The following is a 16110-nucleotide window of genomic DNA, read 5'->3' as shown; positions in this document are numbered from 1 at the left end:
TACGAAACCATCGCCTTCATGGTAAACATACCGAACGACCTTCTTACATTTGATGACGAGGGTATTTTGCCACAACAGCGAAAAGGGCGAGCACAACAAGGGAAGGTTTGTATTTATTGGTCTGTAATTGTATCAAATTGTTTAGCGTAAAGAATAGCGAAATGTATAGCGTTATGTTTATAGACTGTATTGATAATAAAATGCCGCATTGTTGTATATAGTCCATTATATAACAGTGTAACACATGCCTAGACCCGGAATATAATAAAGCCGGTGGCGTTGCCTATACGTTTTATAAATAAATCTGTATTTTACCTCGGTAAGAAAACCATACGTTATTTGCTAGAGTATATGATATAGTATAGGAAAAACCTCAACTGTATAAAGCGTCTGTATATGTTTGTATAAACGTCCATACTGCTGGGATGCATCATCCATTAATAATTTTAAGGGCGTAACTGCCTGGTATGTATTATATCATAAACCACCTTAAAATTTTTCCAATACCTAATGCCAGTAGTAAGAAATCCAACGCAATGTCATTTCATATTCCACCAGATAACCTCGAACATATTTCATTATATGCATGATTTTATTTCCCCCTATCCAGCTGTAAGTTACATACTTGCATATCTTTAAATCAATTGTAATTATATTGAAATAATGTCGGGATACCCAGGAGCTCCTCCCCCACCTGGAGGTTACCCACACCAACCACCACCTCCAGGTAAACTATGTCGTTATTTTTGTTAACAAACCCATTATCTTTGTTCACAGGGGCCCTAATACCAGATTCTAAAGTTTTCTTTTTGCACTGATTAATTAAAGATTTATTTACGTGCATATTTTTATACCAGCTTTTTTTGTTCTCACTTTTATGTATATGTATTGTATTTATTGAATTTTTATACAGCAGTATAGATTACTTCGCGGAGAAGGCTAATATAGCTGTTATTTTATATATTTTTTTCCAATGAGGTCCTAATATCCATGAACCTTATTGATTAATGTGGTAAATGCACTATACTTGCCTCTGCTCATGTATGGATAACAACAAGGTAAATGCTATTATAAGATGTGAAACCAGGGTGCTAAAGTATATATGTCAACTTCAAAAAATGGGTGACATTTTATCCCACGAACTCCTAACATTATACCTATGTAGGCAATACTTTTTTATTAAAGAAGTTTATTGTTTAAATTTTGTCAAAACTCCTAGGTTCTTACCCAACTGCCCCACCTATGGGTCAACCAGGCTACCCCGGTGCCCCACATGCACCTGCTTACCCCGGAGCCCCTATACCCCCACCAGGAGTTGGCCAACCCCATGTACCATACCCAGGACAAGGTTACCCACCACAAGGGATGTACCAGCCCCCGCCACATGGGGTTCATCCCCCTCCCGCAATGCACCATGGCCCCCCTGGACACCATGGCCACCCACCTCATGGTAATTTGTTAACAACAAAACATTGTTTTTGTGTTAATAACAAATTATTATTGTTTTGTTAACAATAACAAAAAATGGTTTTAAATCAGCATGAAGGGCTTATGTGTTTTACATTAATATGCAATGCCCAACTATCAGCTAATAACATGTTGTCATATTAAAATAAGGTGGGCCTTTTGTTCTTTGGCTTTGGTTATAAAATATTTTTATTTGTTTACTGGGCGTGAGCTCATGGCTAGTTATGAACAAGTGCCATTACGATATATTCTGATTGACACATTTTTCCTGTGTGTTAAGTGTCAAGTTGTGTGCAATGTAAAGTTAGATGGGATAATATTTTGTAGTTTATATGGCTTAAGCTTGATTTTATTCTATTACCTATAAGTTCCTAAATACACATCATTTAAACTAATACAACACACAAGTGTGCAACATTTAATACGCATACGATATTTATTTCAGATTATGTACTTGAAAACATGACAGATATGTTGTGCATTTTTTAATCCTAACTTCCTATCTGCTTCTGTGTAATGTTTGGATTGTAATTGTATGTGTAACTTAGTATTTGTAAAATAGGGGCAAATTAAACGAATGTTTTGATTTAAACTTTTACAACTAGAAGCGGTTAAAGATAGATGATTTTTTTCTTATATTTTTCCTTAATTCCACATATAATTATTTAATGTTTGGAAACTCATGTATATACATATTAAAAAATAGGACAGTATGATATAAATGTTTTTATTAAGGTACATATCCTGCTGGTATGATGGTGGCGGGTGCACACATAAAGCAAGGCAAGCATGGAAAGCATCATAAACACCACAAACATGGGAAACATAGCAGCTCAAGCAGTAGCAGCAGCAGTTCTTCATCAAGCAGTGATGATGAATATGTAAGCTTTTTATTTATTTGCTTTCCTGTGGCACAGTTAGGAGGGTTTTTGGGGTTGTAACTCCTTTTTTTGTGAAAAAAAATTTAAACAAAAAAAATTGTAAAAAATAACTTTAAAAATAGTACGTATATATACATTTCAATTTAAAACTCCATTGTTGTATCTATTTCTTTGTTTTACAAGATTTATTTCAATTGTATAATAATCTTATTTTGAAAGTATAGTATGCTATACATAGGTGTATATTTCCTTTTATGTTTTTAAGGCTTGACTATTCTATGCTACTAGCTTAAATGATTTTTTTTAACTGTGAAATTGTATGCAAAGAGGCCATACACCAGTTAATCCTATTTTAAGTCCAAATTCCATAAACGGCTGTTTGTAATATTCCCTTGACTTAAACTCTGTATGAGTTGTTTGCACTATGCTTGTTTTGTTCAATTTGTTACCAATTCATAACATAAGGGCAAACATGGTTATCATGTTAGTTCAATGTTAAACATGGTTCAAATGTTATTTCAGAGACATCTTCCTAAGCATGAACGCAAAAAAATGAAAAAAATGAAGAAAGCAATGAAGCATGGCCATGGACACAAGATGTATTATTAGATCATAATTAAGGTTGTTTTAAATTACCTTTAAAAAATATTTAAGATTGAAACTGAAAGTTGTTAGCAGAAATTTGTTTCATAGAATTACAGTAACACTGTTGTTGTTACAGATCAAGAAAGATTTAAAGAAAAAACAAATTGGTGATCTAAGTTTGTTATCACTTATTTCAATGGTTGCTGTTAACTGTATACTGATATACACACCGAAAAGGCACATTGTTTTTAAGATGCAAAACCTAAACAGTAGTATAAGTTTTTTTTTTATTTGGAGGTTTTGTGTATATAGCCATGTATACCTGCACTTATAATCCCTTTCTGTAGCTATGTACCGTGTATTTTGCATGCTGTTAAATATTACACCAATTTAATTGCTTATTGCTATAGATAATATATTCTAATCATTAATAATAAGGCATGACAAAGGACCATGCTTAATTTTTCTGTAATTGTTTCTGTAATTGTTTGTTGTAAGTTTCAGATATCTGATATAGGATTAGGCTATTAGATATGTATTATATGCACAGCACTTGTAGCTGAATATAAACTTATGCCTTAAATCTGCCTGTTATCATCAACATTTTGTTTACGTCCGGTTTTAAAACTCAACAGTAATTGATTGTTTGTATCCAGTAAATTATATTGTAATTTTATAACTTTGTGTAATATCTGCTCTAATACTATATTAAAAGTTTTTGTGTACATAAAGTAATACTCCCACACCTTATTTGCTGCATGAATACATAAGTTGTGTAATAAATTGATTCCAATTTATAAACAATGCTTGCCTTTAGCCGCATTGTAAACAAAAAGCATCCCGTATTGTCAGAACGCCTTTTATCTTGGATTGCCGAAATTATCCGAAGTTTCCCGATGTCGACCGTGGGAAAACTGCGTAGAATGGAACTGCGCAGCTACTCGTGTCTTATTTACCGAAATGCATTGTGGGTCACTAGTATACGAACGAACTGACGGTGATGGACCTAACCCTAAATACAGAGACGGAGAACTTTTTTGTATCGCAACACCGTTATGTGTGCTGTTAGAACACCGGATTTGTCACGAATGTCTCCCTTAGGTATCTTCCTTTGGAGTCAGAACCGAAAAGTTGCAACTTTTAGTAGAAAAGGCCGGTTTTAAGGTCAGTTTGTTGGCGCGGTATTCAGGCAAAAAGCGCGATGAGTAAGCTGTCTTTCAGAGCCCGTGCCTTGGATGCTACAAAGCCTATGCCCGTATATTACAAACATGAGTTATCGGACCTTCAGGATTACTCTGTTCTTAACCGGGCAGTCCCGCAAATGCCTTCTGGAATGGAAAAAGAAGAGGAATCGGTTAGTTATCCGTAATTCTTTGTTTTGCATTAGTTAGTAGTAGTCGCAAGATGGCGCTGTTGTGGCGTTTATAAGATTGCATGGCGTTGCGGTTGCTACAGGTTAAATCTGATTGTAACATTAATACGAGCATGATGCTTTAACCACAAGGACAATAAATTAAAGTCACCAAACATGTATTTCAACTTTTAGGGACTTCAAAGATAATAGATAAAAGTAGAATTAGATAAATTACATGATATATATATCACATACATTTACATATACTACAATTTTGTAAACTAAGAAAGAAAACTTAGATTGTTCAACATACTATAGATATTTTATTATGTTTAAAAATATTTATTTTTAACATGCAAAAAAACAATTACCACCAGGTTGCAAAATATGGCGACAAAATCTTGTCTGTGCAAGAAGGGGACTTTTTGCGTATACGAAAGTAAACAATTATTAAAAATGGGCAACCAACATTTCTAGCAGTAAAAAAATTATACTTATGTTGGTACAGATTTGTTTCATAGTTTAATTAATCAAAGTGTGTGGGACAAATTATGGCTTGCATAAACAAAAAGTTTTCTAAACAAAATTACACCTGCTATACTCTGCAGACTGCCGGAAGGGCAATACTAGTATTTATCTTCTGCTTCTACAATCGGTAAAAACTAAGCAATCACATTCGTAAGCAACATTTAAACAAACCTATAAATTAATTGGCATATGTCACTTCTTGCTTTTTCCTCGCGTGGATGGAAAACGACAATCGTTAAACATTAGGGTTTTGTTTCATACACCTTGTGCCATCTACATTTTACCAAGTATATATGTTACTTTGTGCGTGATTATTTTTATGTGTGGCTGATAATTTGGACAACCCATTAATGACCCCTAGGTTGGAGCAATTGCTATTAAGTATCTTATGCCGGACAAACATAACTTAACCTTTGTAAAAATATGCATATGCACTGTCAACGTTGCACAGATGTGCTCAGTGATAAATTGATATACAACATCCATGACCATAATGACTACATTTTGTAAACAGCACTGGAAAGAACTACAATTTTTGGTTGTATGAAAATTAAATCCTTAACTTAAGTAAATATTTACTATTTACTATGTAGACCTATTGGATTACTACAAAACTGCCTAAGACAATTGTTAATAGGCTGTAATATACCGTTGTGAATATGCCTATTATATGTCAACGAAAATAATTTCTTCCAGGAGCACCATCTTCAGCGAGCCATATCTGCACAACAAGTATATGGAGATGCAAAAGTCATGGTCATACCAGTTCCTGAAGCTGAGATATCACTGGAATGTTACAACAACTTGTATAAGAAGTCTTTTAAGTTGCCAAAGCACTATGTTCACAACCAAGGTTGTTTATTTCTCTCAATAACGAATTTTAATTTAGAAAAGTAAAGGTTTTTTTCTGTATGGTTCTGTATACTAAGTAGTAAATTTGTAATAAAGAGTGTATGTATGTGACATTACCAATAGTATTAATTATTACAAAAATTAAAGCAGTGGCAAATATATAGAAGGGTGAACATTAGAGGCATAAAAATATTTAACGTGACACAGTAAATATCATCAAGATGCATAAGTTGTTTACACTCATGTTATTCGGCGTTGGACACAGAGCAAGGTAGACGGCAGTTGTCTCCACAATAAATTTCCAAGCAATATTAAACTTGGTTCCATTATTAAGAATGAAAGTAGAATATAAATAGGTTTTGCCACGTAATAATTTTTAATTTGCTTTAAACACTTCGCAGCACAAGCCCTCAATTCCATACTTGATCAAGAAAGACCGGATTACGACATGGATAGTGATGATGAAACTTGGCTAAGAGCAACAAACAAGAAATCTGGGTTGGATATTACAGCTCTGCAGTTTGAAGAAATGATTGACAGATTGGAAAAATCATGTGGAACACAGGTAGGGATGCACATTACAGAATAATTAGGTATTCTAGGATATCCTAGAATACTTTATTTCGAATCTTTTTACATTTATAGGAAAATATAATTTTAGCCACCTAAGTCGGTTTATCTCTTTCATAGTAGCCTTGTTGGATCTTGAGCTGTAAAATGATTAAAAATTGTACTATTGGGTAGTTTTTGCCCCACAAAGCGTATAGCAGGCTATCAAAAGACGTTGGGAAACGTTTACCGTCGAAAGTCCCACAAGCACAAAAATATGGGCATCATGCTTTTGTAATTTTAAACTAATCTGGCTTACACTGTTAAAATACTGTGACACCCATAGTGTTAACCATTTGGTTGTGAGATTGTTTTTCGTAATTTTTCATTTCACTTAATTGGATTTTGCAAGCAAAGCATTACAGCTAGACCAAAACTTAAGGAAGTTTGTGCAGTATGAAATTATCTTTAAATTCATATTTTTATTTTTTTTAATGAGGTCATTATAAAATTGATGACGTCCTAATGAATCTTAGATTACGAAATATTTCAGAAAGGAACAAAAATATTAAATTATAATGTATTACAAACTTGACCAGTATGTAAAAACCTTTTTTTTTATGTAATTTATAAAGTTACCTACATCATAAAGAAAAAAATTACAAAAACCTTTGATATGTCGATTTTAAACCCTGTACTAATTGCTGTGGGACCAAAATTTATTGAATTTAGTGAGGTTTTTAACTGATGAACTGTTATTACTACAATAAAACCAACAATAAACACAAATTCAAAAGTCAATGAAAGTCCTATAAATTCATTTTGAAAATGTCTTGGGATATATCAATGGAAAGGCTATTCCAGGGGATACTTTTGTAAAAACCATTATCAAATTTTACCCAAATGATTGCAAATAATGTTCAGATTCATTAGAACAGGTTCAATTTCTCATGTTCAAAGTTTGACAAAATGATAATTGTTTGGTGCAAGTCTTGATTTTTAAAAACATTTTTCAGTCAGTACCTATACTCTGCAGCATACCAGTTCAAGTACTTAGCCCCAAGTATCAGAACTAAACCTACAAAAAAGCCTAGTTTGCCTTTTTTTATACATTTTGTAAAACATACCTGCTCTATTATTGTTTTCAAGGCTGAAACAGTTTTATGAATACCAAATCCACCAAAACACGCTTTTGTAAACTGGGATTCCCACATCATAACTATTCGCCTGTTTGGTTCCTGTGAAAAAAAGCAAAAACTGGGGACTGAAGTCACTGAACTCTGAGCAACATTAAAATATTTCAAATACCTTGACATACTATTGATTGCTGAAAATGGCAGGAAATTGCTTCTTTTTTCAAATGAGATTAAAATTGGGACCGCACGATAAAAATAACCGAACTACTGACTATTAAGTAACTTGTGGTAGGAAACAGCCAACGAGTGACGGGCACGTTTAAGTGTTAACAAAAGGAACCTCATTGATTAGTGCGGTGAATGCAATATACTTTGATCCTGCTTGTTCGTATAGAAACTTTTAGAGCGGGTAAAAGCTAGTTTTCATTTTGACTGGGGTGTTAAAAACATTTGATGTCGGACTGTTGAAAAGTTGGAAGTCAGTATTAATAGTGGGTATGCCTATGTAAGTTGGTGTTAGTGGTCATTATGCTTATGTTAGGCCATTGTAGTGCTGTTGTACATTGGGATTAGCTAAGAGGTTGATTTCATGGTGATGGTGGGCATGCCAATATTTGTCATGACCTTTATGACTAATGTTAGTCGTATCATTACCTTGACAATCGGTTATTTTAAAGCCTGTCTGAGCCGCTGGTTTTATAAAGCATTAGTTAAAGCTTTTGAGTTGTATTGTGTTAGTCATGGACTATGAATGAACACTAAACCGATCTACCGATGTTTTGTTAATTTACTTGTAGGTTTCTAATGTCAAAATTTTTTTTTATGGATAAATACAACATATATAGCCCTAGTTAAGTGGGGTAATATATGTAAATATAAAAATAAACATTTTTGTGTGTTTTTTGTAAGTTTTAATCTAAAAATCTTACAAACCATTAATTATAAGAAAACTGGGCAAGTGTATGTCACTGATACTTTGACAAATTGATTGTTGTCTGCTACTGAATGACAACGACATAGCCTATCCAACCTCATTAAAAAAACAAGTTATGTTCAAAAAATAAAATACACATATTGACATATATATATAAAATATTTGTTTTGTTTGCTATAGATGGTTCCACTACAAGAAGCAAAGTTGTTGCTTAAAGAAGACGATGAAGTGATAAAAGCAGTTTACGAATACTGGACCACAAAAAGATCTCGTGAGAAGGGACCTTTGGTGTTTCAAGTAAATAAATAATATTATGAGCTGCTTTGGGTGTTTTACGTGTATTACGTCACATTTACACAAACAGAGTATTTTTGGCAAATGTATCAATACTATTACTTTACTTGGTTGCATATGCGAAAATGCAAATATCCAACCTGTTTTCAGGCAAAAAAAACTTATTTTGTTTTCTTCTGGAACATAGTTAAGTTGTTTATTAGCGATTGTTGCCCTGTTTAAATGGAAAATTACATTTATTTTACACACAACTGCAAGCAAGGCAGTGGCAATTTTGTGTTGTGAATTTTCGCCAAAAAAATATGTATGCGCCAGAGTGCCGCATGCATACAATGACATCATAATCAACTCGCAGGTGCGCTCAGCATACCCCAGATATTTAAGAAATCGGCACTCCCATGAACATTTTAATAGTCCTGTGTTTATACATATTTTCAATGTATTATAAACTAAATTTGATTTTTTCAACACAAATCTGTGTATTTGTTATTAACCAATGTTTTACAATAAGAATATAATTAGTATAATCGATCTCGAATTGTGATGAAAATAATACAAACTTGACTTGGTATGTCAGGTACGGCAGGAGAGGCGAGATGGTTCATCAACTAATGATTGTTACGTTGCATTTCGTCGTCGAACAGAGAAAATGCAAACAAGAAAGGTGAGAACATACAATTTCTTAAATCTTTATTCCATTTAAATTAGTTCCTAATATTACTTTTTTCCAATAAAATGGAAGAATGTTAACATGGAAACCGTGTTGATTGGTTTATAAGGTTGATCATTTTAAAATTTTTATTGGGTTTAAGTTGATCATTTTTAAATTTTATTTAAGCAATCATTTTTATTGAGTTTAAGAATTTCCAATAATAAATATAATACAGTAGTAGTACAGTGAGGGTGGGGAAAATGGAACACCTTTAGCATATAATATTCAAAAATCCTGAACAACAGTCTATAGGAATCGTAAGGATACGGTTTTATATTTCCTTGTATGTTTATTGTTTACTACAAATCGGGACGAAAAAAAAAATAAAAACATGTGCCATCTCCCCCACTCCACTATAATATGAAAACCAGTATATATATATATACACAAGTAGCATCCTATTTTGAATGGGTGAGGTTCTATTGTGATTGTAAGATAAATTAAGGAATCAACGGTTATCTTTAACTTTCATTTTGCTTTTTACTTTTAAAGAATCGCAAAAACGATGAGTCATCGTATGAAAAGATGTTAAAGTTAAGACGGGACCTGAGTCGTGCTGTGACGATACTTGAGATGGTGAAACGACGAGAGAAAAGTAAACGTGAACATCTTCATTTAACTGTGGAAGTATTTGAAAAGAGGTTAGTGTAAAATTAACAGTTTATACATGATTTTTACCATAGAGAGAGTCATGGTTTCTAATCAGAAATTTAAAATTTTCGGGTTTAATAATCGTTACATACAAGTTTTGTGATACGCGAGTCAATTTTTCTAAACGTCTGTTTACAAATATTTTATACATTAGGTATGTTTAACATTATTCTAAGTGGGTGTGATCATTGCCAAGGGCCTGAGAATTAGGCAAAATTTACACATTACCCCAACATATTTATACTACAAGGGGCTTATGTATGTTATTTATACAAACAGTGTGCCCAATGCGGTTTCTACCACAACTCAGTCCGTGCCATTTAATGTCTGTTAACAAGTTTTATAAACCAGGTACCAGATGAAGGATTGGGATGGGAAAGCTCTCCGAGCGATTCGTAAAGAATCGCTGAGTCAGCGTGCTCGATACCGACCCGTAAAACGAAAACGACGAATCAGCACTGTGCTGCAGAATGCTTTAAAGAAGAAGCAATTATCTGCTTTGCCTTCTATTTCCAAAGGAGAAATTTCAAAGTAGGTGCCCATGTTTTAAGTCACGCGTGAACTAAACTATATTAATGAAGGGTTGCATTGGGTTATATTTTTACTTTAAATTCTAGTTTGTCCAAATATTCAGAACTATGTCCTCAACCATGTGTTGAACTGTAGATAAATCTGGAATAAATAGATCTTCTGTTTGGTGGAATTATATTTAAACCGTTTACTCAGCAGGGAGTCAAAAGTTATAGGGAAGAAATTAAAGAAAAAGCGTCAAAATTTGCAACCTACCACTATCTCAGTACAAGCTTCAAATAAAGTAGATAATGCAGCTACTCGCTCAACAGAAGTAAGTTTCTATCTTTATCTTTTGGGTAACTGAACTATGTATTGGTTCCAACCTGTAAGGTATGAAACACATTTAGATAAATTGATATGCTACATAAATATTTAAAAATAGTATCTAATACCCAATAATTATGGATAGAAAGAAACTAAGCAAAACAATAGTACATTTTTAAGTGATTCCTTTTTTTATAGAACTTGGGTAAGAATGCCTTATAGTATATCACATATAAATAAAAAATAAGGCTTCACAATTAAAAAATCCCGATTTCTTATGCAAATGTCACGTATCTAACAGACTGGAAACTTCCTTACTAGATGCCTTTGTGACCATACAACAAACTTTTAATCAAAATAACTTGGTAGTACAAGCCAGGCTGTATTTATCTTGGCTTTGATTGTTAATGAGAACACAGCGATTAATTGCTTTCGTTCATATATAAAGTCCTTATCATCACATAGTGGTACTTTTATTCATTAACTAAGTTATTTTTATGTCAAATTCCGAAGCCATGCCCATAAATAGGACTTGAACTTAAAAAAGTTGTCTAGTTATACCTGTTAAAATCTGCTTGTTAGCTATCTTTCGTCCAGGTTCATGTTGTGATACATTATACACAGATATATTTATAAAGTCTCAAAAGCTGAACTTATACAACACCAACAGTAGCAAGATTACAACCAGGGACCAAAATAGCTAATTTTATGGTCATGTCAGTTCTCAAACTCAAATGCCTGTAATTAAGTTTTTACTTTGTTATAAGATACATGCATGATCTGGTCGTACACCTTATATTGATGACTTTAGGACAAATTTTATTTCTTCCAGTTCAACAATCATACCCCGGTTGCCCTGACAACAAACAACAGAGGATTATCGTATCAAGAAGTTGTTGACACCATGACTCAGTACGAGTATCCTCCCTCAAGTGACGAAGATGTCAAAAGTCCAGTAAGTTGTCTTTTTATTAAATTTGAGTTTTATTTCCACTTGTGTTTTGTAACCAGCGGTGCAACCACAGCCTAAACACCAAACCTGGGTCAGCAGGGTGAACAGATTTACACTAGAATTTTTTACACTGTATTAATTAGTTAACATTGCAATATATATTTTTAAGGGATGTGCATCTAACCAACACTTTGTATTATAATGTACATTAGAAAAAAAACATTTTCTAATAAATATTATCACTGGTTTAAAACAAAGAAACGATTTGTGAAGCAGTTCAGTTGTCGGAAAGTCAAAATCCAACATTAGAATGCTCCTGATGTCGATATTGCTGATAAAATAAAATTAACAATTTTTACTTTTAGCTTGTTGATGCGCATGGTGAAGCATCTGATGCAAAGAAACTCGCTGACGGAATTTTTACTTTCCGACGGAAACCTGGTTGCTTGTATTATGCGGTGAGTTGCAAAAGCACCACAAATGCTAGATATTTATTTTCAGTTATGACTGTACTTGTGTATGATAATATGCCCCTGTGATGATTCTCTTTGCTGGAAATAACTTAGTTATTGGTGATAGCAAAATCTGATTTAATGAGTCTGAGGGATTGTGTTCAAGTTGGACTGAAGTTTCTAAATGTTTAATTGGAATAAGAATTTCAATATTTTTTTAAATATAAAGGTGTTACTGTTAATGCATTTGCATTTTTTCTAACTATTATCCAGTACCAGATGACTGGCACTGTTTAGTGTTTAACATGCCGTATTACAGAATAAATTACCTTGCTGTTAACCAGAGATCAACCATGTTTGTAAATAGCCTAACCAACCTTTATGTTGCTTACTAATGCGCCATAAAGGTAATAAAGATAAACTGATAATAGTCAAATAAGAAATTTTACCTAATAAGCTAAATGAACCTTAGTTGACTGAATTCCACACTCGTTTACCAACTGCTAGCAATATAACTGATCCAATGCATTCAACACAGCCCCATGATATAATGGTTGGAGATTGGCCGTGGATGAATGAAAGTAAATTCCGATATTCACTCACTTCTTTAAGTAGACCTGAAAAATGTGTTGGATTTGCAAGGAGAAGGTGGGTATTGTTTGGAACATAATGCAAAGAATAAAAAGTTATAATTAGGAGTATAAATAACATAATATAAGTATGAATGGACATTGTACTGCACAGGTCATAAAATCAGAATGGAGAAAAAGAACCCCTTTTGTTCGAAAGTAAATGAACCATACTTAAAATTTGACTAATGTTGTTTTGCCAGTAAACTTTGTTGATACTCCTCTTATATCTCATTTTTTTGGTGGACTCTTAGTTTGTTAAAATGCCTTAAACCAATAATTCTTGTTGTTATTGATCTTTAATTTGGTTTTAAGAGAACTAACCATATCCATATAAACACCCATACCATCTTACGACATGTCATTAAAACCTTGGCTAATTTTAAATAAACATGTCTGCTCTTACTTCTACATAGATAATTTAAAGGTAGACCACCAACTAAAACCACTAAAACAAACCATTTCTGTTATTGAGCTTTGGTTACAATTTCAACCATATTTATACAAAACTATCATAGGATGGGTCGTGGGGGTCGCGTTATGCTTGACCGAGCTCATCACCCCCATACAAAACAACTGGAGAAGTTAGACATTGACCAGGACCATCTACCCCCTACACCCAGCTTACAACGTTTGTTACAAGGTGTGTACATTGGTTTTATTATTTATTTTCTGTGTTGATTGTATGTTTGTGCTGGCTTGGTGTCTTGGGATACATTTAGAAATGAAATTTACTCAACATTTGTTAATATGCTAGGTGTACTGACCAGTAGTGACAAATGACCGCCAATTAGTTCTAACTTCCATATATGGTTATAAACAATTAGTTGTATATATAGTTTGGCTACAAATTTACGGGTCCGTAAGCTATAAAGGTTAAGTACCAGTGTTATAAACTGACTACAACTCCATACTGCCACAGATATCAAACAAAATCGTTGGAAGCATTTTAAACCTTCGCAAGCTGACCGCACCAAGTTACCTGCTGCATCTGAAGGTGAAACAACCTCTGACCCAGTTTTACCCGTCCAAGTTACACCACATAAAACTGAACATAGAGGTAAGATACTCCAGTTTATAACATTTTTTGAGTGATGCTCACCAAAGGCGCCATGATTGCTGCGCATGTAAGCCTTTAAAACAGTTAAATAGAATTTGCAGTGAAATTCAATGTTTTATTCATTTGTTTCAGTTACAATGAAAGTGCCAACCAGAACTCCTCATTCGAAATCCAAAGCAAGGTACGTTTAGCAATTACATGCATGTTCATTTAGTGTTGCTGCTGTACCGTTGCTTTTTACGGGCAAACACAAATATTTTTGTATCCACCAAACCTCAGATATGGGGTAATCACAATGAGCAAACTCTGGCCTAAACCAGAGGTCCCATAGCTTCTTCATTCATGACCTCACTCATGGAATAACCTATGTAATAATAATCAGGTTTTTGTAGGATAATTTTAAAGCATATTACCTATATGTAGTGGTTCACCACTCGACCACTACTTGGCTACCAAATTATAAATATTTGTCTCTACCATTGCATATAAAATGTAGAAATGTAAAAAGTAATAAATGCTTAAACGCGGCACATAAAACTTACAACTTCTACAGACAAAGTTTGAATTCTCGACCTACTTTAAAAAGACAGTTAAGTGCGTTGGATAAATCATCAGCAAGTTTTGCAACCACAGCTCTCCTTACACCATCAACACCCCAACAATCAACCAGTAAGTTCTTTTAATCAACCAGTAATTTTTTTTATTAAATATTTGATATTGTAATGCTTGCAAACCATGATCTAATGCAATATAAGGTAACATCACCTGAACATAGCAAATACCTCACTAAGTTCTCATAAGCACAAACTAATATAGTATACAACCAACAGATGTTACGAGAGTTCACAGTTCCAAGTTAAACTCAAAGATGAGAAATGAGAACTTTCACCCGAAGTGCGTTACATGCGGTGGCATCGTCACAGCAACACCAAGTGTTACAAATACAAGGACTACAAGTTTTAAATGTTCAAGTTCCGAAACGATCCCACGAACTTCGACCTTTCACCCTCGAACGACCGTACTTCCTGCCACAGTAACCCTGACAACCCCACGTGGTGGAAATCACCCGCCAGGTGTTCCTGCGTTGCTGAGGATAAGTGGGTCGGGTGCCATGATGGGTAACACAGTAATTTACCCACAGTTAGCTGATGACGCAGGCAAGCACCCTGTCACTGTTGCAACCACACCAACATCAAGGAGAGGAAACAGGAGTTTAAACGTTGCGCTACCAGCAAGCATGCTAACCTCCTTTAAAACCGAGGTTTCAGGTTTCCGTGCCACGCAGTCTGCTCCAAGCTCACCTAAATCCCTCCCACATGATGGCAGCAATGGTACAGTGTTGCCTACTAAACGTGGCTCGAAGACGATCAGTTTAAATGTGGGAAACACCGTCTCCTCCACTATTGGACCAGCGTTAAGTGGCAATCGTATCACAATTGCAAGAAACAAACTGAAAGTTGGTGGTGGTGCTGTGTTTTCTGTTGCCTTGCCAACCAATAAAACCATCTCCACGGCGCCTACAAGTGGCGAAACCATTACAATGGTGAGCGATGTTAATTTTCTCAGCAAGGAGGTAAAAGGGAATACCTTCACGGAGTCACCATCCTCAGATAAGATCAACCAGATTAGTATTTCCACCGATACCAACCATTTAGCCGTGCCATCTACTGCATCTTCTGTTGTCTTAGAACCCTTGGTAACAACGAACTCCGTTCCAGTGAAAAAACCAAAACCTGCACAACCTATGGAGGTAACATGAGGTTGACAATAGGGGACGAGAAAACTCGTGCTCTCTATCTCTCCCGAGTGGCAGCGAAGGTGTTTCAGCATCATTATTTTCTTTCGCTATGCACTAGCAGTTAACCGTGTTTTAGTACAAATTATGTTGAAGGCTTTTTAGAACCGACAGAACACTAATCAACTACTGCCTCTAGTATGACAGGTTCTAGTTCTAGCTGTAGTGTCATTCAAACAAGCAAATCTATCTTGACAGAGCTAACAAGTTTTCTAGAAAATGTCAAAATTCCCAACAAGTAATTTGATATTTAAATCAGAAGAGGCGACAAAGCGATGAATTCACAATCTCACCATTATGACATCACTATTGCTATGTTTGTATGAGGAATGATCCTACTAGATAATAAATAAAAAACTCTTAAACACAGTTTCCTTTTTTGTAGACAGTACTCACATAAATACACTGTATTTCCCCACAAAAAGTGACAGTGGTCACTAGT

The 16110-nt window shown here is 34.3% G+C and overlaps 2 protein-coding genes across 3 annotated transcripts; both read left to right on the top strand.

The window, feature by feature from the left end:
* Positions 1-80: 80 nt before the first annotated feature.
* Positions 81-3737, top strand: LOC149742451 (uncharacterized). Its single transcript, XM_089894039.1, has 6 exons — positions 81-105; positions 611-727; positions 1220-1450; positions 2203-2348; positions 2871-2969; positions 3070-3737. Exons 2-5 carry the CDS (start codon positions 664-666, stop codon positions 2955-2957), a joined length of 528 nt encoding a protein of 175 aa, XP_089750165.1. The 5' UTR covers positions 81-105; positions 611-663; the 3' UTR covers positions 2958-2969; positions 3070-3737.
* A 147-nt stretch (positions 3738-3884) lies between these two features.
* On the top strand, positions 3885-16033 carry LOC149742450 (enhancer of polycomb homolog 1-like). Of its 2 annotated transcripts, none has more exons than XM_089894001.1 (16): positions 3885-4287; positions 5512-5668; positions 6069-6232; positions 8467-8583; positions 9158-9244; positions 9785-9933; positions 10295-10474; positions 10673-10787; positions 11613-11735; positions 12098-12190; positions 12723-12832; positions 13332-13456; positions 13736-13873; positions 14006-14054; positions 14427-14542; positions 14704-16033. In XM_089894001.1, exons 1-16 carry the CDS (start codon positions 4135-4137, stop codon positions 15630-15632), a joined length of 2805 nt encoding a protein of 934 aa, XP_089750127.1. In that variant the 5' UTR covers positions 3885-4134; the 3' UTR covers positions 15633-16033. The 2 variants fall into 2 exon arrangements, with proteins under 2 accessions (XP_089750127.1, XP_089750126.1); XM_089894000.1 differs by having other exon boundaries at positions 10670-10787.
* Positions 16034-16110: the final 77 nt, after the last annotated feature.

The sequence above is a fragment of the Ciona robusta genome, chromosome 1 (assembly GCF_009617815.1).
Source record: "Ciona robusta chromosome 1, ASM961781v2".
Taxonomy (NCBI): Eukaryota; Metazoa; Chordata; class Ascidiacea; order Phlebobranchia; family Cionidae; genus Ciona; species Ciona robusta.
Note: the sequence above shows the minus strand (reverse complement) of the source record. Positions and strands in the feature narration are given on the sequence as shown.

Coding starts and splice junctions, on each gene's coding strand:
- LOC149742451 (XM_089894039.1), top strand. CDS start 664: ATGTCGGGATACCCAGGAGCTCCTCCCCCACCTGGAGGTTACCCACAC. Junction 1,451..2,202: donor CCATGGCCACCCACCTCATG/GTAATTTGTTAA, acceptor GTTTTTATTAAG/GTACATATCCTGCTGGTATG. Junction 2,349..2,870: donor CAAGCAGTGATGATGAATAT/GTAAGCTTTTTA, acceptor ATGTTATTTCAG/AGACATCTTCCTAAGCATGA.
- LOC149742450 (XM_089894000.1), top strand. CDS start 4,135: ATGAGTAAGCTGTCTTTCAGAGCCCGTGCCTTGGATGCTACAAAGCCT. Junction 10,475..10,669: donor TCCAAAGGAGAAATTTCAAA/GTAGGTGCCCAT, acceptor CCGTTTACTCAG/CAGGGAGTCAAAAGTTATAG. Junction 14,543..14,703: donor AACACCCCAACAATCAACCA/GTAAGTTCTTTT, acceptor TACAACCAACAG/ATGTTACGAGAGTTCACAGT.